Source organism: Penicillium oxalicum, chromosome VII (genome assembly GCF_001723175.1).
Source record: "Penicillium oxalicum strain HP7-1 chromosome VII, whole genome shotgun sequence".
NCBI classification, from domain to species: Eukaryota; Fungi; Ascomycota; class Eurotiomycetes; order Eurotiales; family Aspergillaceae; genus Penicillium; species Penicillium oxalicum.
Genome location: NC_064656.1, coordinates 274,459 through 293,710, shown reverse-complemented (window position 1 = coordinate 293,710; position 19,252 = coordinate 274,459). Strand labels below are relative to the sequence as shown.

At 50.0% G+C, this 19,252-nt stretch overlaps 7 protein-coding genes across 7 annotated transcripts; 5 read left to right on the top strand and 2 right to left on the bottom strand.

Moving 5' to 3' along the window:
* Positions 1-721: 721 nt before the first annotated feature.
* POX_g08627 (Protein sly1) lies at positions 722-3,041 on the top strand (the record flags this gene model as incomplete). The annotated part of the gene is made up of 3 exons (XM_050117397.1): positions 722-1,079; positions 1,173-1,514; positions 1,579-3,041. 3 exons carry the CDS (start codon positions 722-724, stop codon positions 3,039-3,041), a joined length of 2,163 nt encoding a protein of 720 aa, XP_049965541.1.
* A 1,200-nt stretch (positions 3,042-4,241) lies between these two features.
* On the top strand, positions 4,242-4,685 carry POX_g08626 (uncharacterized protein; the record flags this gene model as incomplete). Its single annotated transcript, XM_050117396.1, has 1 exon — positions 4,242-4,685. One exon carries the CDS (start codon positions 4,242-4,244, stop codon positions 4,683-4,685), a length of 444 nt encoding a protein of 147 aa, XP_049965540.1.
* A 1,044-nt stretch (positions 4,686-5,729) lies between these two features.
* POX_g08625 (uncharacterized protein) lies at positions 5,730-6,922 on the bottom strand (the record flags this gene model as incomplete). Its single annotated transcript, XM_050117395.1, has 2 exons — positions 5,730-6,092; positions 6,182-6,922. 2 exons carry the CDS (start codon positions 6,920-6,922, stop codon positions 5,730-5,732), a joined length of 1,104 nt encoding a protein of 367 aa, XP_049965539.1.
* Positions 6,923-7,862: 940 nt separating this feature from the next.
* POX_g08624 (uncharacterized protein) lies at positions 7,863-8,968 on the top strand (the record flags this gene model as incomplete). The annotated part of the gene is made up of 2 exons (XM_050117394.1): positions 7,863-8,593; positions 8,659-8,968. 2 exons carry the CDS (start codon positions 7,863-7,865, stop codon positions 8,966-8,968), a joined length of 1,041 nt encoding a protein of 346 aa, XP_049965538.1.
* A 910-nt stretch (positions 8,969-9,878) lies between these two features.
* Positions 9,879-12,013, top strand: POX_g08623 (uncharacterized protein; the record flags this gene model as incomplete). Its single annotated transcript, XM_050117393.1, has 5 exons — positions 9,879-9,955; positions 10,126-10,622; positions 10,684-11,058; positions 11,114-11,330; positions 11,386-12,013. The coding sequence occupies 5 exons, from the start codon at positions 9,879-9,881 to the stop codon at positions 12,011-12,013; spliced, it is 1,794 nt and encodes a 597-aa protein (XP_049965537.1).
* Positions 12,014-15,557: 3,544 nt separating this feature from the next.
* POX_g08622 (uncharacterized protein) lies at positions 15,558-17,015 on the top strand (the record flags this gene model as incomplete). The annotated part of the gene is made up of 4 exons (XM_050117392.1): positions 15,558-15,713; positions 15,824-15,931; positions 16,047-16,521; positions 16,630-17,015. The coding sequence occupies 4 exons, from the start codon at positions 15,558-15,560 to the stop codon at positions 17,013-17,015; spliced, it is 1,125 nt and encodes a 374-aa protein (XP_049965536.1).
* A 924-nt stretch (positions 17,016-17,939) lies between these two features.
* POX_g08621 (uncharacterized protein) lies at positions 17,940-18,824 on the bottom strand (the record flags this gene model as incomplete). The annotated part of the gene is made up of 4 exons (XM_050117391.1): positions 17,940-18,246; positions 18,363-18,481; positions 18,552-18,610; positions 18,674-18,824. The coding sequence occupies 4 exons, from the start codon at positions 18,822-18,824 to the stop codon at positions 17,940-17,942; spliced, it is 636 nt and encodes a 211-aa protein (XP_049965535.1).
* Positions 18,825-19,252: the final 428 nt, after the last annotated feature.

Sequence of the window (19,252 nt, the reverse complement as noted above, 5' to 3'; positions counted from 1 at the left end):
GAGAAGGGAGACGGGGCAAAAGAGGAGAGGGGGTGAAGGTGAATGAAATGGATGGGAAGTTGGGCTAGGAGGTTCCTACTGTGAGTCTGGGACAACACGGGCCACCAGGCTGTCACGCAAGTACAGACAGCCTCGGTATGGAAATGAATACAATACAGTATACATTGTATACGGCATGTCCATAGCGCATGTAAAGCTTTGGTATGTCTATATATGCTCTTCAACTGTGTCTACTCATCCAGATATACATCTTCCTAATTCATATCCAAGCGAGATTAATATTTTGCCTCGTTCTTGAAGGAGTAAAGTCTCATTTTCAAGGGGACGAACTCGACAATGAGACAGACGCCTACTGTATGAAGAAGAGGCTCTGTATTGTATCGTCTTTGGAGTATCATTTCATTATCGTACCCGTGTATCATAACTCTGTTTTCCTATTTTTGAAATCTTACAGCTTCCAGTAGCGGCTGTAGTTTGCACAGTTTGTTCTGTGCAAAGGTATTATGTCAGCAAGTTGAAGCACCGTGGTCATTACTGGTCAACCTGGTCCCGGGCGGAGGACGGGATGCGGCCAGCTGGAGTGAATGAATGAGAGGACGATATTAGCTCCGACAAGGGACTCAGCTACCATTCAATCCTCATCCGGCTTTTAGCCTATGTCACTGGCTTACTATCACCGTGACTGTGATTCTTCCTGTTGCTTCTGAAGCTCAGGTCTGATATGGCGCATCTCATGTCCCTGCGCGATCGACAGGTCGGTAGGTGGCCGCATACTCTTCCCCGCGATCTGGCGAATGGAACCGCTCAACAGCTGACTGAACCCCGACCTGAAATAGCTTCGATCCAGAAACTGCTTAACTTAAATCATGACCCAAAGCCTGCAGATGATATCGCTCACGATCCAGCAACGCATAATGGTCTTATTCCTCAAAGTACTCCCATTTTGAACGAGGATGGTGATCCGATCTGGAAAGTGTTGGTGTTTGACGGCATGGGCAGAGATGTCATCAGCAGTGTCCTGCGAGTAAACGATCTTCGGACGTGGGGAGTGACAATTCACTTGTACAATCTCCTTCCCCGTATGCTTGCAAATTATGCTTGACAATGGCTAATTACTGAGAACTCCCTCAGGAACATACATTCCCAACGATACCCTATTCCCGATGTTCCAGTTGTCTATCTGATAGAGCCCAACGAGACCAATATACAGGCCATCACACGCGACCTCACACAAGGCCTCTACTCCCCAGCCTATGTGAACTTTCTCTCCTCCGTGCCCCGTCCACTTCTCGAAGATTTCGCTTCACAAATAGCTTCCTCCGGGGCGTCGGAGCACATTGCCCAGGTCTACGATCAGTATCTCAACTTCATAGTTGCCGAACCAGACCTTTTCAGCCTGGGCCTTGGCAATGATGCGTACTACAAGATAAACAGTGGGAAGACAAGTGATGATGATCTGGACACTATTGTCGACAAAGTTGTCAGTGGCTTATTCAGTGTGAGCGTAACAATGGGTGAGTGCTGTGCTCGAGGATTGCGATGTCTCGGAGCTCCTTCATTCTGACTCCGCGGTCATAGGTACAATTCCGATCATTCGGTGCCCTAAGGGAGGTGCAGCGGAACTGATCGCTACAAAGCTGGACCGAAAGCTTCGCGACCACATCCTCAATTCAAAGGACAACTTGTTTTCTGGAAACCAGCGAACAGTACCTGGGGTCCCTTCTTCTAGGCCAGTTCTGATCGTCATGGACCGTAATGTCGACTTGGTTCCTATGCTCTCACACTCCTGGACATACCAGTCGCTGGTGCAGGATGTTCTGCAAATGCGTCTGAATAGAATCACTTTGGACGCAGATGAGCAAGCGCCCGGTAAAGTCACCAAGAAATCTTACGACCTGAACAGCAACGACTTTTTCTGGCAGCGTAATGCTGGAGTACCCTTCCCTCAGGTTGCGGAGGATATTGACGCAGAATTGACTCGGTACAAAGAGGATGCGAACGAAATTACCAAGAAAACGGGAGCATCCTCCATCGAAGATCTTCAGAACGATACTAGCGCATCCGCACAGCACTTGAAGGCCGCTATCACCCTTCTTCCTGAATTGCGGGAGCGTAAGGCGGTACTCGATATGCATATGAACATTGCTACTGCCCTGCTCAAAGGCATCAAGGACCGTCAGCTGGATAATTTCTTTGAACTGGAAGAAAATATCACGAAACAATCCAAGACACAGCTGCTGGAGTTGATCAACGACAACGCCAAGGGTAGCAACCCCCTTGATAAACTGCGTATTTTCTTGATCTGGTTCCTGAGTACAGAGACTGAGCTGAGTCGGGCCGAGATGACTCAATTTGAAGAGGCTTTGTCAAAGGCCGGGGTTGAGGATGTTTCACCTCTGGCCTATGTTCGGCAGGTCCGCGAAATTACTCGGATGACCATGATGACCACCGCTGCTCCTGAACAACAATCTTCCGACCTGTTCCGGGGGTTCTCTTCACTTTCTAATCGTCTAACTGACCGCATCACCTCGGGTGCATTGGGTGCCAATTTCGATTCCCTCATCTCAGGCGTGAAGAACTTCCTGCCTGCAAACAAGGATCTCACTGTGACAAAGATCACCGAGTCCATCATGGATCCCACTACAGCGTCAAGCTCTGCCATCGCCAAAACTGAGAATTACCTGTACTTTGATCCACGCAGTGCGAACGCACGCGGTGCCATGCCCCCTGCATCGACATCGCGCAATGCGCAGACCGCTGGGGGCATGGGTGCGACTGCGCCTGGAATCAACGCTACATTTGGACAACGCCGTCAAGCTTTCAATGAGGCGATCGTCTTTACAGTGGGTGGTGGAAGTATGGATGAATACGGAAATCTGCAGGATTGGGTCAAGCGGACAAGCGGCCAGTCTGGTGCAGATGGTGCTCCATCCGCTAACCGTCATACCGGTCGTCGTCGGGTCGTCTATGGTAGTACCGACTTGATGAATGCGACCGAGTTCCTCAGAGACTCCTTAGCTCCTCTTGGCCGTGAGAGCTAGACGTGGTCTCTGCCTCGGCTGGTGCAGTATTCACAATCCGCGTTCCGAGCCGGATCAAAGGATGACGTGCTATCAATCAAGCTTACAAGATCACATTGTTGTATCATATCTATACCTCTTAATTTTCAATGACGTGCGCAACTGCCCGGTCTGAAATGCTAGGTGTAGTTTTGCTGGACACCGTTTCGGGCCGCGTAGACACGCCCTGTCCAGAAGCAAGAGATCCTGTAGCAGGTTGTCGTTCTAGCAGTAGGAGGACTGTATATTCCGTAACTCCGACTCTGTACAAACACCTGCGTCTGGGATCCTGGATTCCGTTCCTTGGGATTTCCCCATAGATCAACTAAGCCACTTGGGTAGGTAGATTTTTGTGGGGACTTCCCCTCGTCGTTAGGCGTTTGCCAACCCAATTTAGCACTTTAGTGCTCTGGTATACATGGAGCATTATGTATCGGCGCAAAAACCTTAAATGTCTTTCCGGGTTGATCAATCCTCTCCAACACCCTGTCAAAATGAAATATTCACGCTTTTTTTTTTTTCCAGTGACACTGCAATTGCAGCATGGCGAAGGCCAGTGGTAGCCCTGGGTCTCTTTGGCAAATGAAGTTTGGCCTGACGAAGTCAGCACAATTGGTCGGGTTCCCGTCGCCAGCCTTGGCGCAGAGTGGCTAAGTACGAATGGTCATGAAATCCTCATAATTTTCATACGCAAGGATGGTTAATAACCGTGAGTTGAAAAAAGGGATGATTTGGACCAAGGTCGTCTTTCAAATTTGAAGGATGGCGCCATATGCTTTTTGAGCAACATCTTTTTGGACATCAAATCGCGGACTAATCAATCTCGCCTTCCATGGCGACAACCTAGAGCAATCTCTTAGTAACACAGGCTCAACTTCTCGGCCACATAGGTCATGTTGAACCTCGGTTCTTTGCCTCAGTCGTCTTGTTTGCCTCCACGATGGTGAATCGTTCGTGAGCCGGGTTTATAGATGATGTCAGGGAATAGTCACGCTGGTAGTAGGGAGTACACGACGGAGCGCCACCGGAATCAATTATAAAGAGACAGCATGAAAGCGACTCGACGGTCAATTCAAATCTGCAATCACCAAGCCGCATACTCTCTTTTCAACCATCAACAAAACACTTATTTTCAACCGACTTCTCTCTAAGGAAGTAGGAAAGATATTTTTTTTTCTGAAAATGACCGACTCTGGCAGCGCAAACCGTACCTGGAGTGGTACTTACGACAACTACGACTACGATACCTCGGGCACAACATACGACACCACCGGGACGAGCTACGATCCTACCGGCTACAGCACTTATGGCACCACCGGATATGGATCCCAGGGATACAGCGCCGCCAGGACTGGCTATGGCACCACCTACGATACGGGCTACGGTAGTACCACCTACGATACGGGCTACGGTAGTACCACCTACGATCCCAGTACCGGCGCCTATGACCAACATCTAGACTATCGTACCAATGAAGGCAGACGCCATCACCGGCAGCGTCTGGATTCTAATGGAGTTTACCGTCATCGGGATGTTGACCGTCGAGACGATGGTACCACTCATGTCCACAGAGAATATGACAACCCGAACACTGGTACCAGCTATCATCGGGACTACGAGCGTTAGATCGCTGGGGGAGGCTTTCGACATCAAATCTCAGCCTGGAAATGATGACCCGGGTTGACTTTTCATTTGCCTTTTGATGCTGCCCAATTATGACGCTCACTGGGCCACCTTTTTGTCCAGCAGGCGAGTATGGCGAGAGGTAGAAATCAACGAAAGCACATAAAGAAAGAAAAAACAAAAAACCCCCTGGAAAGAAAATCGGCAAATTGAACAAAAAAAGAATTGAATCTCTTGGGAAACTCGGGGGAAGCGTCTGTTTTTGATGGAACTGCTCTAATTAGCGTTGATGAACATAATCACGGTCGTTACATATCGAATACACACCGAACACTCGTTTGAACCTATCTGATTAGAAGTCTTTTGTCGAACTACACATATAACTTGACATAATCTATGCCGGCTTCTTATGACTTTTCTTTACCTTGGTAACTAGATAGTACAGTAAAACTTCGTGAATTTGAACCTATGGAATCCACCCTCGTCGTTACTCATCTGGTATCTAAGCATTAAGCCAAAATGTCTTACTAAGCCAAAACCATTCGTTTAAGGAAGGGTCCCGAATGTCTTGCAACGTCATTTAAACGTGGTTGGTCTCGCATGTCTTGCAAGCGCCCTTTGGGACCGCACTAGCTTGGTGTTGACCGGAGCGTATCTGTTAGCAGAAGTGATTGGCTGGAATCACTCGGAAGGTCTTGCAGCTAGATATATGAAGAGGCTAAGATGAGTAGATTGGCCGCTTGTCGAGACGATGCCGAGGATGCTCCATCTATGTCCTGGGAGGTTTGCTCCACAGACCTGGTGGGTGGTCTGGGCGAGAAACATAATCGTTGCCTTTGTTTCCAGGAGTCATCTGCCTCACTTATTGTAGAAACTGTTCGAGCATGCTTCCACGAGGGCTGGAGAGTATTGATTTACCAGAGTCATTGAAAATAATGACAACTAAATGAATAGGGTAGTGCGCCCCTACCATTCAAGGCCGCGGCCGACAAACAAGCCGTCTCTGACAATCTAGGACCGTGAGCCAGGTCGACACGGCAGGAGCTATCATTGTTCGTCAGCTTGCCATTCCTCATCATTGCCAGGGGGGATGTTCTCTTTGTTCGCTTGGTGAGGTTCGAGACCATTCTTGGGGACGTGCTTGGGTTCCCGGGCAAGAACATCGATGCCTCTGCAGGATTCGGTCTCAATGGGGACATACTCAGACTCCACTTGATCATAGCCAAGTTCAATTTCTGGGCCATCGCATTGCTTGCTGGTGTGATAGCGTAGGAAGAGGTCCCAGGGTGCCTTTTCTCTTTCCGCAAAGGAATAGATTGGCGAAGCCCTGACTTTCAAGACCCCGGACTTGTCATATCTTGCCTGGATGAGACGACCATTTCGCGGTCCATAGAGCGCGATCACAAGGACCTATAGAGTTCAAATTCATTTGGAAACACGTTAGCATTCACTGCTTTGTAGCTCCGTAGATTCTGTAAGTAGATCTTGACGGAACGTACCGGGAATAGCGAGGTTGTCACAAATTCCTTCTGCGCTAGGCGATTCTTGATGACCTGGGCGATGGATCCAAGCTCGCCGAGAAAAAGTTTTCCTTCAACCGCGACCGCTCCAGAGCGCATAACAAGCATAACATGCGGGTAAATTGTTTTCTTGTCTTGCCACTCGTAGTCGGCCCTGATGTCCCAATCTGGAATTTGCTGGCACCGCTGAAAGCCACTGAGGAAACCTTCTGGGAGCTTTGAGAAAGAGTTTTCAATATCCATTTGAGTCCAACCAGAGATGATAGCAAGAGTCTTGAAGCGCGATGTCTTTGCGCGTGAGTATTCGTAGCGTATGTTTAAGTATTGAGCGGTGCGTTCTGCGTCTTGACTCATGGCGAAGACCTCTTCTCGGTCAGGCTGACAGCGGCCTTCTGTAACATCCTCAGAGATTTCAAAGTAGCGCTTATCGTACTCATCGTGCGAGCCGCGTGTGTCTCGAGATGCCTTTGATAAATCAAAGGTGAATTTTTCGAACTCATCGGACGGTATAGGCTTGAAGAGGCAGACGTGCGACGCCACAAAGTCTGGATCTTCAGGGTTGAACATTCCAAGATTGACATTAAGCTCCATGAGATCATTGCTCGAGTAATTGAGCTTTGGGTCGGATTTGAGTGATCTCAGAAGGTCCGTAACAGCCCTCTTATACCTAGTCCTGAGAGAGTCGCAGCTTGTTGCAGTATCATCGAGTGAGAGATCCATCTTGTCATTTGAGGGATGGAAAGAACAGTGAAGTTTGGGAAGAGTGAAAACGAAGGAGTATAGAAGGGGTGAGGAAAGGAAAAACGTTGATGAAGAATGGGGGGGAGGGGGGGGATGAATAATACTAATTTGAGTGTGGGTGTGAACATTGCATCAGGCTACGCCCGGCGGAGAACCGCTACCATGTTTCGAGAGGCTAGTTTCCATTCCATGCTACTACTGGAATTATTTGTAAATCCTGTCCTGGCATAACTTGGGAGCGACATGATCAAACGTACCTTGCGATCATTCTACTAAGATACAACAGCCGGTCAAGTCTCAAGAGAACACTCCATCAGGAGAACCATAAGAAAGACCATCAAAAAGACCACTAAAACACCACCAGAAAAAACCCGTAGAGTCAGATATGTAGTAGCTCACTAGGAGAATGATGCCTCACCAGGGGACTGGCACTAGTCCTCGCTGACCTCCTATAGACGTGCGATGCGCAGTCAAAGAGCCGTCCCGGGGTAAAGCTATTTCAATAGCGTTCAACCTTCAACTAGATTTTGCGAAGGGCAAGAATTCTTTGCTCTTAATGAGAATTTTGACTCAAAACAGTTCGCCATATGGAGCACATGCGATTAAGATCTTTCAAAGTCCTGTTGCCGAAGGCTCGAACTCAGTAGTAGTTGTGTTATGTATTATAAACCGTCTGATGGACTGAAAGACCCTATCGATTGCTGAGATAGTATCTGACAATCTTGTCAGGTCTGGTCCTGCCAAAAGATGAGAAAGTACACGTGCCTTCATGTTTAGTCGTACGACGATATTTCACGTGTTATCACAAAACACAACATTACCTGCCTCGCTGACTTCAACTCTTTCCACTTTTCCGATTGTTCTTCTTTCCGACAAACTTTTCGTCCAAATATTGCAATTACTGTTTCACTCGTCCGATATGACTCGTCCCAAGATTCCCCAGAAGATTCCCAAAGACCTAAGTATATCGGTGCCCGAGGAAATGTCAAACTGGGAGAAGGAGGCCCGACAACGCCGAGTTTGGGGCACTTCAATTCACAAACAAGCCGGCTTGAGGTCTGGGTCTGAGATTACATTCAGGCAGTACCTCCAACTGAGAGTTCTCTGGAGTAAAAGACAGGGTATACACAAGGCTCGCGACGATTTAGAGCTTGGTCAATTTCACATTGAGGCCACGAATTGGCTTGCTCATTTCCGCCCCTTCCAAAATTTTCTAAATTGCCTGGTCAACGGAATTAATGGCGACCTCGACCTGGGACAATTCAAATATCCTCTTGTCTTGCAGCTTCACACCAAAAGTCTCGCTCAAGTGAAAGCATACCGGAACGACGTAAGAAGCCCGAACGAAGAGGTCGTCAATGTATCGCTACTCACATTTCTTTTTGCAATCTGCGCTGAGCACCCAGCATTGGCATCAATGATGGGATGGACGCCTCAACGTGTACGCCTCGCCGCAAAATTCAAGAAGGGCACAATGAAATGTCATCCTGACGGGCTGCTGGTCTCGGATTTGACAAGGCAGATAGAGCTGCTCGTTGAGACTAAGGTTGGATCCCGAAAAAAGCATGGTGCCCCGGTATTCTGGCAGGAAGCAGCGGAGTTGGTCTGCGCTCTGAGCATGTCATCCCCGAAGGGCATGCACCCCAGCCGGTAGGTCGACATACTTGAAGACTATTTCCTTACAGAACACATGCTGAGTACACAGTTGTTTTTAGGGCAATTGTTGTTTCTCAAGACGATCAGGAGCTGTACTTGGCGAAAGCTTTCGCCAGCGATGAATACATTGGATTCCTGTCTGGGGTTGGAGTGCCAGAGGACGAGGGAAAGCCGAAGAGTGAGAATGATTTTCTTCGAATAAAACAGTGGAGACCCTGGCGTCTCACCTCGCGCGAAGAGGTCAAGCAATTCGCAGGCCTCCTATTGGCACTAATTCTCAAGGCCAGGGCTGCAGAAGAGGCGGCTCGCGATGCTCAAGAAGCTGAGTCGACCGGTGAGACCGAGGAAGTTTTTTTGAACGAGAGATGAAATGCAGCTATATTCGAATTACTGTAGTTTACCAGTGGATCACAGGTATTCAAACCCCTTGGGAAACGGCATAGATGTACCAGTTAGGTAATTTCCGGGCACTTCCTAGGGTGTCTGGAAATCGTCCATTCCATAATCGAGAATCGCCCCCGGTCAGATCCATTTCAACAAATCTATATGGATGAATTCTGGAAATTATCTCATACCAGGTATTCACCCGCCTCCATACATGCTTGGTAGATCATGTTGGCCCGGAATTTCTGGAAGACGGGTCTTGTCGTGCTGTGGAGTTGGGGATATATCCACCGAGAGGTGTCTCGGCAACTTGATCACAACAAAACAACCAGTCCATGGCTCCTCGGTCATAAACGCATCCGCTTCAACATAGCTTCTGACCAAAGTCCAAGTCGACTCAATTTGAGGATCTTCGCACCACCTAAACATGATTGTGGTAGGCAGTAGCCGTTTTTATGTTGAGAACGACATAGCGGTCATCAATTGATGCCGTCATAATCTTCCCGGAACTGATCGCCCGAGGCTCAAGGTCGACTGATGCCTAAGGCACTTCAGATAGCAGTGAGGGTCCACCACATCATCATCAAGCCCCCGAACGTATGATTAGTCTGTCCGTTCCAATCCCTCATCAACCTGACCGACCAGCGTGTGGTGCGTATCTGAAAGGATAATTTCCGACGCTGTACTGCTCATGTTCCCGTAAACATGTCCAGGAGGACGCTGGGCGGAGGTCGTGTTTTAGGCACTCCAAGCGCGCTTCCATCAGCCCCGTCCCCGCAGTCGAAACCTGGGCTACTATCGCCGACAGCCAGCAGCGTTTCTCTAAGCTCCCAGGCCTCCACATCCATTCTCTCCGCAGAGACCCAGGATCTCACGTCGCGAATATCCTTGGAAAATGGCGAAACCTCAATATCTGCGCCGCCGGCAGCGCCCGGAGCTCAGCTCTCTTGCCCGATCTGCAGTGAAGACATGGTATGCTAGTGACCTCTGAGATGTCGGAAGATGGACATGCCATGCGCGCAGAAAAAGTCTAATTAACTGACACTTTTATAAGATGACTCTCTTGCAGCTCAATAGGTAAAATCTCGCTGCCTCTAATCAAATTCCCCTTTTCGCTCGGTGCAGCTGTTGACGCGCTCTAGGCACCTCGATGACAGCCATCAAAACCTCGAGGACGACAGACAAGACGAAGTGAAGGACTGGTTCAAAGTCCAAATGGACAAGGCGAAACGCTTTCAGCCTTTGGCTGTGCTCAATCAGAAGCTGAAGGGCTTGGATGTCTTCGAGTCGAACGAGAACCATGGCACCTCCGTCGTCAATCGCGCCCCGGCTGCAAGCATGGGCATGTCGGAGCCTACGGTGACGCACAAGGTTCTGGACCCTGAAGACTTGATCACAAAGGAGCATTGGCAAGCGGTGGGCTTTCATGACGTCTGCCTTGAGCCCTCTTGCGGGAAACGACTGAATTCCACCAACGGATGTGTGAACTGTCGCAAATGTGGGAAACTCTTCTGCGATGAGCACACCATGTATCAGATCAAATTATCCCGGTCCGCATTGCATGAGCCAGTCCGAGGTATTTGGGCTAGGGTCTGTGAGACATGCTACAAGTCCCGGGAAGGATACAACGACCACAACGGTGAGTCGATTCACGCACACGGAAGCAATTCGTGGGCATTACTTGTGCTGACCTTTAATAGGAGCTATCAGAAACCACACCGATATGTTCCGGAATATCCGGAAACAGACCGTTGATAAAGACCTCCTTGAGGTCTCTCGGCTCGAGACACGGTTGACCCGGCTCACCCAACTACTCGCAAGCTTACCACCCGAGCAGATTCAAAACAGCTCCGCAAAAATATTCTCTCTTAGCTGGCATAACGACCAACGGAAAGCTCTAGAGCAAACTGTAGTCAGCTGGCAAGACGATGCAACCGTCTCGCGATGCCCTTTTTGCCAACAAGATTTCTCTGGGTATTCCTTTCGGAGGCACCACTGCCGAACTTGCGGGCGAGTGGTCTGTGGTGATCCGAGCACAGCATGCTCAAGTGAAATTGGGTTGAGTGTTGCGCCGAGTAAGTAGACCAGTAAGGTACTGTCTGTGAACACGGCACTAAAACCAGCTTCTAGTCTCCAAAACATCCGAAAAACAAACACCAAAGGGTTCGGTCAACGTTGACATTCGTCTATGCAAGGAGTGCAAAGGGACAATCTTCAGTCGGCGAGATTTTCAAGCAGATGTGTCACGAACCCCGCCCGAAGTGCGAGCGTACGAGAACCTTGTGCAATTTGAAAGAGGCATTCGTCTTCATCTGCCTCGGTTCCAGAAGCTTTTGACCACTCTCCAGTATGTTAAAGCTGTGAGAAATTGACTGAAATTCCAGCTTGTTGACGATCAGCAGGGACCCGCGACGACCCCCATCTTCGGCCCAGATCGCGGACGCTTCGAAGGTTCGCAAACGACTGATCGATTCCTTTGCCAAATACGATATCGCAGCTAGACGCATTCGGGACCTACCAACCGAATCTCCCTCACAAGAGAGACTACAGAAAGCGATCTATCAGAAAGCCAGCAATTTTTTACATCTGCATATGCTCCCATTGAAGACTCTTCCCAAAGTACTCAAGTCTGCACATGCCGACAATGGCGGAACCAGCCGAACGTCCTCCCCAAGCATCCCGAACAATGGACCTTCGGCCGGGTCCCGCCCTCCCGAAACAGCACTTGCATCCATCAAATATAACGAGCGAGCGGCCGCCAGTCGCAGTGACAGTAGCCTAGGCAGCGATGCCAGTAGCGCGGTGTCCGCGCTCGAGGCGGAAGAGAAAGCCCTCCGGGAACGGTTGATTGTCTTGGAAGAGCAGAAGTTCTTTGTCTCCGAGATGATTGCTGATGCGAACCGACGACGCAAATTCGATGAAGTGAGCAGTCTAGCGGTAAATGTGGAGGATTTAAGCCGCGAGATTGACAGCGTCAATGGAATGCTCGCAGCGCTAGACTTTGAAGGTGTTTACACGGGTACCGTCTAGTCGGGTTCCGGTCACCATCTTTTGCCGTAATCTTCACGACGCTCACTGTTATAAGCCTCTGCTACATGCAGAGGCACTCGCGGCTCTGCGGGGCATTTCCGCCCCCCTTGTCTTTTCTTTTCGTTTTTCTTCTTTAATGAGCGTTCTTGATTTTCCTTTTTCACGGACATTGAATTGAGTGTGCATAGCCCGGAGTCGTTGCAGTCTAAGGTTATTGGAGGCATAGTTGACTATAGCCACAATGCTCGGATGTCTCCAGATCCGAGGTCAGCCATTACATTTTGTTGATCAATCAAGTCTTTGACGGTGCGCGACCACATGTGAGATATTTTCTAGTACCCAGCACCGCCAAAGGTGCACTTGACACTTCTCGTCCTGCTCCCCATTTGAAATTTTGTAGGTCCACCCGCCCCCCCCCCCCCCCCCCCCCCCCCCCCGCGAGGGCGGAAGGTACAGTTCTAGCTCTACAAGGTGCCGATGTGCATTCGTATCTAAGCTTCGGCTTTTAATTGATGCACGCGCCGATCTTCAGACTATATGTGTGTAGTCAGGCGTATGCGAACGGCAACCTCCAACAAGGTCAGACCCGACAGGATTCAAGTTACCTTCTGTGTATCAGTATGCAATGATGCACCAATGCCGGTACTGCCGGTACTACTGTACTGCCTGCTGATCAAGATGCCAGGCCCGCTTCCTCGATGAAGAAGCACCTTGAAAACGCATATTACGCGACGTGAACGAAGGAGTCCACGTCCCGTCTCTACCTATTCGCTCAGAAGTACCGTTCCATTGGAACGGTTCCAATGCTCGTGGCTGCTGAGTGGGGCTCTCTGAGGCATCCACCTGCATCGATGCAACGTCGGGTTGATCTTCTCCACGTGCAATTCACTGTCCGACAGACTATTGTCTGAGAATCACCGTGTCCTCCTATCTACAGTATACATGAGGCGGACGATCCCATCCAGTGATCAATCCACATATTTCACGGATCTCTTCGTATTTGATCCCCGTGAATAGCCGGATTACCGGACACAAAGACATGCGTACACCCTCTCTCTCCTCTCTGCCATACAGTATTGACCTGGGTCAGAAATGTCCCACTTGCGCGAAAAGATCCAAACTCCACAGGCCTAACCAGATGGTGTCCCGTTCCGTTCCAGTGATTTGGTGGTGCCGATATCTCGACGTCGATCTCCACTTGCTTTCCCGAGCGTGGAGACAGTGGACCTACACTGGCCGAGCAATTTCCTGAAAGCTCTTCCAATCCGCAGACCGAACCTCGCTTGGAGGAGATGCGATCCGCCAGGGAAAAGAGAAAGGCTGGTTCGGCTATGGTCAAATCATGGATGGGAGTCGCAGGGATTTGCGTTGTTGGCTGTCACTCCTTTCGCCTCTTTGAGTCTCAAGTGGAGAGAGAGGGACTGGGCCGATCCACCCAACGGGAAGGGCCCAAGGTCATTATGGTTCTCCGACTTGAGAATCTTCACTCGGCACTGAGGTGTTCGGTAGTGGGATACTGGACTGGCCATTAACCATACAGCTCCCAAAGACACCGTCTCCTTCACGCTGCACGACTGCAGCGCATGGTTCGAAGTCGTGACAGGTACTTCCTAATCCCAAGGGCGCTCGTTCCCTCCTGCTGATGCGCACCCGTAGCTATACCCTGTAAGGCTTGAGTCCCAGGCCTGGCTGTGGCTTTCCACTCGAAGGATCAATTAGGCTTGCGGTAGCCCGCGGGGACCTTCCTCTACCGTTCTGGCAGGGCGTTATCTTCACAAGCGTGGAATACTGTGCCTCGGTTACCAGAGAATCGCACCCAGTATGGGCGTCCTGTCCTGACAGGAAAGTTTCCATCGAGTTGATGCCAGCCACGGAGGTCTAGTCTTCAATTATCTCTCGAGTCTCACGCACCGTGGCTTAGGAGATTTGCTCTACATGCCCTGCAGGACTCTAGTAATCTCTCGAAATGGCCCTGGAGCAGTACATCGTGCATCACTCGGTTGTGGAACAGCGGGTTGATGGTGCCAGGAGTATACTCATGGCCGACTACCGTTCTCTCTCGACAAGGTGATTGTGCGTAAACATCCGACAGGCACGATCTTGGCAGGGATCTTTCGGTTCTTGCCATTTCTTGTTCTGGCCTCCGCTGAGCGATGCCTCTTCGGGGCATAGTACTGCAGCGACTAGCGACGATGGTTTCATTACAAACCTAATTTATCGGGTAGAAGGTGAATCATGCTGTGCACTGGCGCATCGCTCAAATGTCTATTATACATAGCCCCACCCCTCTACTGTCTCTGTACCAGAGGTGCATGCCGGTGTCCCTCGGGTCATTTTTCCAGTTGACTTTGGATGACAGGCCTCAAGGGGAGACTTGTCGAGGTCCAGCCAACTCGAGACACGGTTCTCGACTAAGACATTCCCGAATCCAGAACGGTCATTATTGGTTGAGGCGTATAATGCTATTTTTCTTGTTCGCTTCTCAGGGCAGAGAGAGAGAGAGAGAGAGAGTGTGTGTGTGTGTGTGTGAGAGTGAACGAGTGAGTTTCCACTGGAACGGTGTCCAGTGAACACAATTCCAGTGGGGCAAGCTTTCCGAACAGAATCTGACATTCTGGACCCGCTGTTAACCATCTCCAGTACGTCCACCACTGCATCATTACTCTTGGTTCACGGATATCCGTGGGGAAATGCGCGCCCTCGTGAGCCGCTGCGTCTTGACTGTCCACTCTCCTTGGCAAGCACAAGCCATTGGGTTTGCATAAGAGCCATGGTCATGCTTAGACGAGGTTCGACAGGAACACATGCATTCCGCTGGTCCAGAAGCCCACTTGATATGGTCCGGACTCTACTCACTAACTGCGTTCTGGACCAGATCCCAGTCAGCCATGCGCACGTTCACGTTCTGGTGGCCCGGGAATGTCTTGGAATTGCCGACACTACTGATCGATGGGGAACTGGAGTCCTCTTTTCTATGTCTTCCATGATGGTGACGATCCCCCCAGTCCCATCATTGCCTCATCTGTCTGGCGCAAAGGCTTGTCGATCACAAGCGCTAGGTTTGAACTAGCTAGCCTAGACTGTGCTTCCGTGGGCCTTCGGGTGCGTATACAGGAGATTCCATTTAATTCCATTTTTCCCCCTTGGGCCCCCTCAAAACCGCAGGTCAAAGTGTGGATTTCTTCATCAGACTCAGCGCCGCAGGATAATAAAAGTCAGATTGTTCGAGAGCTACTTATACACAAAAGTGTCGCATGCACCCCTGGTCAACGTGCAGGGCTAGTCTTTTTCGCCACTTCCAGCCGTTGTTGTAACGCTTGATTCTATCCACACGAGTATTCTAGCTAGCTGTCGGTGGTGTCATCTGTCCAGCTTTCCATTTGACCTGTTCATGACCTCCCTCATCGTCGATTGATTTCTCACAAATCGCCATTAAGAGGATGAGACAGACGTGATCTTCTTCGGCGCTCAATATACTTTTTTTCGGCACTCAAAACCATGTTCCACAGGTGATCAAGTGAATCGACCTAGCTGGCTATCTACAATGCAGCCATTGTCTGAGGGTCGCAGTACGGCGATCTTTGTGGTTACTACTGTCTTTTTGGGACTATCCTTCATCGCAGTCTGTTTGCGATGTTTTGTCCGAATCAAGCTTGTTAAGGCCTTTGGCTGGGACGATTGTCTGATGGTCTTTGCAATGGTGCGTGATTGCTTGGAATTTTTCAAGGAAATTTCTCTGGTCCCTGTTCTTTCATTTCCTTTTTGAAAAAGAAAAAAAAGGGCACTGGCTGATATTTGGCTCATATATAGTTCCTCAATGTACTATTTGCCCTCTGCGGAATCACCGGCGCTTTCTATGGAATGGGGCAAAGGTCGAAGGTGCTGATGGAGCGAGGGACGATGGAGACAGCCATGTTTGTGAGTTCAATGATAGCTGATACCGGTCGACCGATTGGCAGAGATATCTTGAGTCCCGTGCTCCAGCTCGTCATGGGATGATAATTACTAACTCGATCTCTTTCTTTCTCTCAAGTGGTGGTGGCTCGGCCAGACAAGCTATGTCTGGGTATGCGCCATTGCCAAATCATCCATCGCCGTCGCACTCCTGCGCCTGACGGTCATCAGACTTCATACGCTGATCCTCTGGGGGGTCATTGCCGTCACCAGCATCATAGGACTGGTCTTCTGGCTGATGTTGACGCTGCAATGTCAGCCCATTTCATTCTTTTGGCAACGAGTACGCCTACAGCTCGACCCCACCGCACCTGTTCATGGTCACTGTCTGGACCTGGACATCATCATCAATATGGCCTATGTCTACAGTGTCACCGCCACTCTCTGTGATCTCACATTGGGTCTTTTGCCCATCTTCCTGGTCTGGAAACTTCACATGAACGTCCGGACAAAGACTGCTTTGGCTGGAATCCTGGGAATGGGCTGTGTGGCCAGTGCGGCGGTCATTGTCCGCATCCCTTTCCTACATGATTACAAGGATCCCGATTTCCTATGTGAGTCTTTCTTTTCTTTTCTTTTCCCCCATAAACCCCAAAATTCCACAAATGTGACGAATTGCAATCATTGAACTGACATTCTTGTTTATTCGTCCGTCCGTACAGATGCTACCACCGACATCTCCATCTGGTCCAATGTGGAAGCCAGCCTCGGCATCGCCGCCGGCAGTCTTGTCACCCTCCGTCCTCTTTTCCGCTGGTTCCGCGATACAAGCCATGGAGGAAGTCGCAGCAAGCGGACGGGGGACAGTATACCCATTTCGAGCGTGAATGCACTTCGCTCCGACCCCTCCGCCCCTCGGTACTGGCGACCAGATTTGGATCCCGAGGATTCCCGCGCAATCATCACGACGGTGCATACCTCGGGGAACCATGACAGTCGGACAAGTAGCCAGGAGGATTTGAATCCCAAAAAGATGGCATCTGATGGGACGTATTTCCAGGGGGTCAATGTGCATAAAACCTTTTTCGTGTCCGGGAGTCAGTCATAATACGTGTCGAATATCTTTAATCGAGCGTGTCACACGTCGCTGCATATCCCATATTTAATCTTTCCTTCCATCTGTCTTGTCTAAGGCCATGAGACCTCAAGGTTGCCTTGTCTCTCTTTCTGTTTCAAGGAGCCTGCTGGAGATGATCTCAGATCTCAAATCTCAGCCGGCCGCCTAAAGGGAGTCTTGAACGTCGGGGGGGTTTTTTTTGTCTTTACTCGGAATTCAACTTCTGGTGCCACGGAGAAACCTAGTCCTGCGCACTCACCCCCCTTTTGAAGTGAGGTGAGTGGATGGATATAATACTGTCACAAGCGTAAAACCATTTCGGTATTCCCTACCCGAGGTCCATTGGACCTTTCCAGATCCCTGGTTGGACTAGATTCTATCCAACGAACTCGTACCACTTATAATGACAATTCAAAGAGACATCGTCACTTGATCTGCCTATGAGCCCTGTTACTTCCTTCTTCGGTAGGCTGTATCTGATACCGCATATTGCTTCGCATATCAATCGTGACTTGTAGGTTACTAGGTACCCATCCATTTAGGAATCTAAGCAGGGGGGAACTATCGGGAATCGTCCTCCAGTGAGATCTTGTACTACCCAAGTCCATTGCATCTATCAATATAACGTACTGTACTCGATGTCGACTGAAGAAAGCACCAATGTCAACATTGAAGTAGTCGTTCTGGAAAAGTTCCCCGTGTGGCAAGTCTAATAATCATCGACCAAGCAAAAAGAACCCACGCGTCAGTCGCAAAGCCGCCGGGGCTTAGGGCATTTTGATTTTGCTATGATGGCAAACAGAGAATGCTATCGCTCGAGAGAGAGGCAAAAAAAAGAAGGGTATGTACAGAGCGCAAAAACGGTGCGGATGAGCGATTCTACCGCAGCCGAACCCGACATGATGCTGTGGCTGTCTACTTCCACTGAGCCTCAGGGGTGGACTGGAACTTCAGCAGAATGTCGACCACATTCTCCAACGCCTTGACCTCTTTCTCCAGGGCGATGTTGACTTCGGCCTGGTTCTCACCCAACTTGGCGTAGAAATCCTTGCGGTATGGCACACCAGACTTGATCGCAACTTCGGTACCCTTGCGGATCAGGTAGCCGTGGTGAGTGCTGAGTCCACCAGGGGCCTTGTAGGCTCCCAGGAAAGAGGCGTTGAGTTCCTCGGAGGGGTTGTTGATGCTCAAGCGGAGGGCAGAGGCGGTAAATTGAAGGCCACTGTGAGCGAAGCGTGGCGTTAGATCATCATTTACGGGCATTGATTTGTCAAAGTTGATCTGAAGCAACTTGTGCATGCACTGCCAACCGATCAGAAGGGGAAATGTTTGACATACCGAACGAGCCAAAGGAGTCCCTCGGTCGCCTTGTGTTGTCCGGACTTTAATTCATTTCGGACCAGATCCTGCAGAGTCTGGGATTCCGCAGGAGCCTTGTTGTACCGCTCTTGAACTTTCTGCATGCAAGAGTTAGCGGGGCAATCTTCAAATATGTCCAGAGTCCCATCCAGCAGGTCTGATGCATACCGTAATGTTTCCCGTCAGATCACTCTTGACCGCGGCCAAGCCAACGCCTCCAATCACATCTATTTGAAGGGCACAATGAGCATCAGGGTCTTGCATCCAATAGAGGCAATATGATCACAAACCAAACAGAGTGACCAAGGATCCTGCAGCCTCCAGGAATTCCACGGTCGAAATAGCGTTGCCGTTGGCAGTATCAATCGGCACTTCCTCGAAGGAACGAGGGATGGTGCTGAACCAGGTGCCGGGAGCGTGGACTTCGTTGGTGCGAGGCATGATGGTGAGATGCAAGATACAGTAGAATACTTGGAGGTGAAAAGTGAATTGTGCAGAGGAAAGAAAAAGGAGATGCGAACGAAGCGCGCCAGGGGCGATGAGTTAAACTTAGTTCAAACAGCCCACTTTAAGGCGGGGAACAATAATATCTACAGCTGTCCAGAACCCCCGTCCCACGCTCAACGTCTCCTTCACCGCCAACAGCTCCCAATCAAATGGCGGGCAGGCGGTGAAACAATAGTGGGAATTCTGGCGCCTCAGGACTCTCAGGAGTCACCACAGCGTTACGTGTATCTCTCCACTCCCCGTGGCTCTGCAGCAAACAGTGCAAACCTTGCAAACACAACTAGCACATGGAGCTTGCCCGATGCAGTTTGCAGTTGCCTGCAGGTGACGTCATGAACTGTGTTGGCCAGTCCACGAGGGTC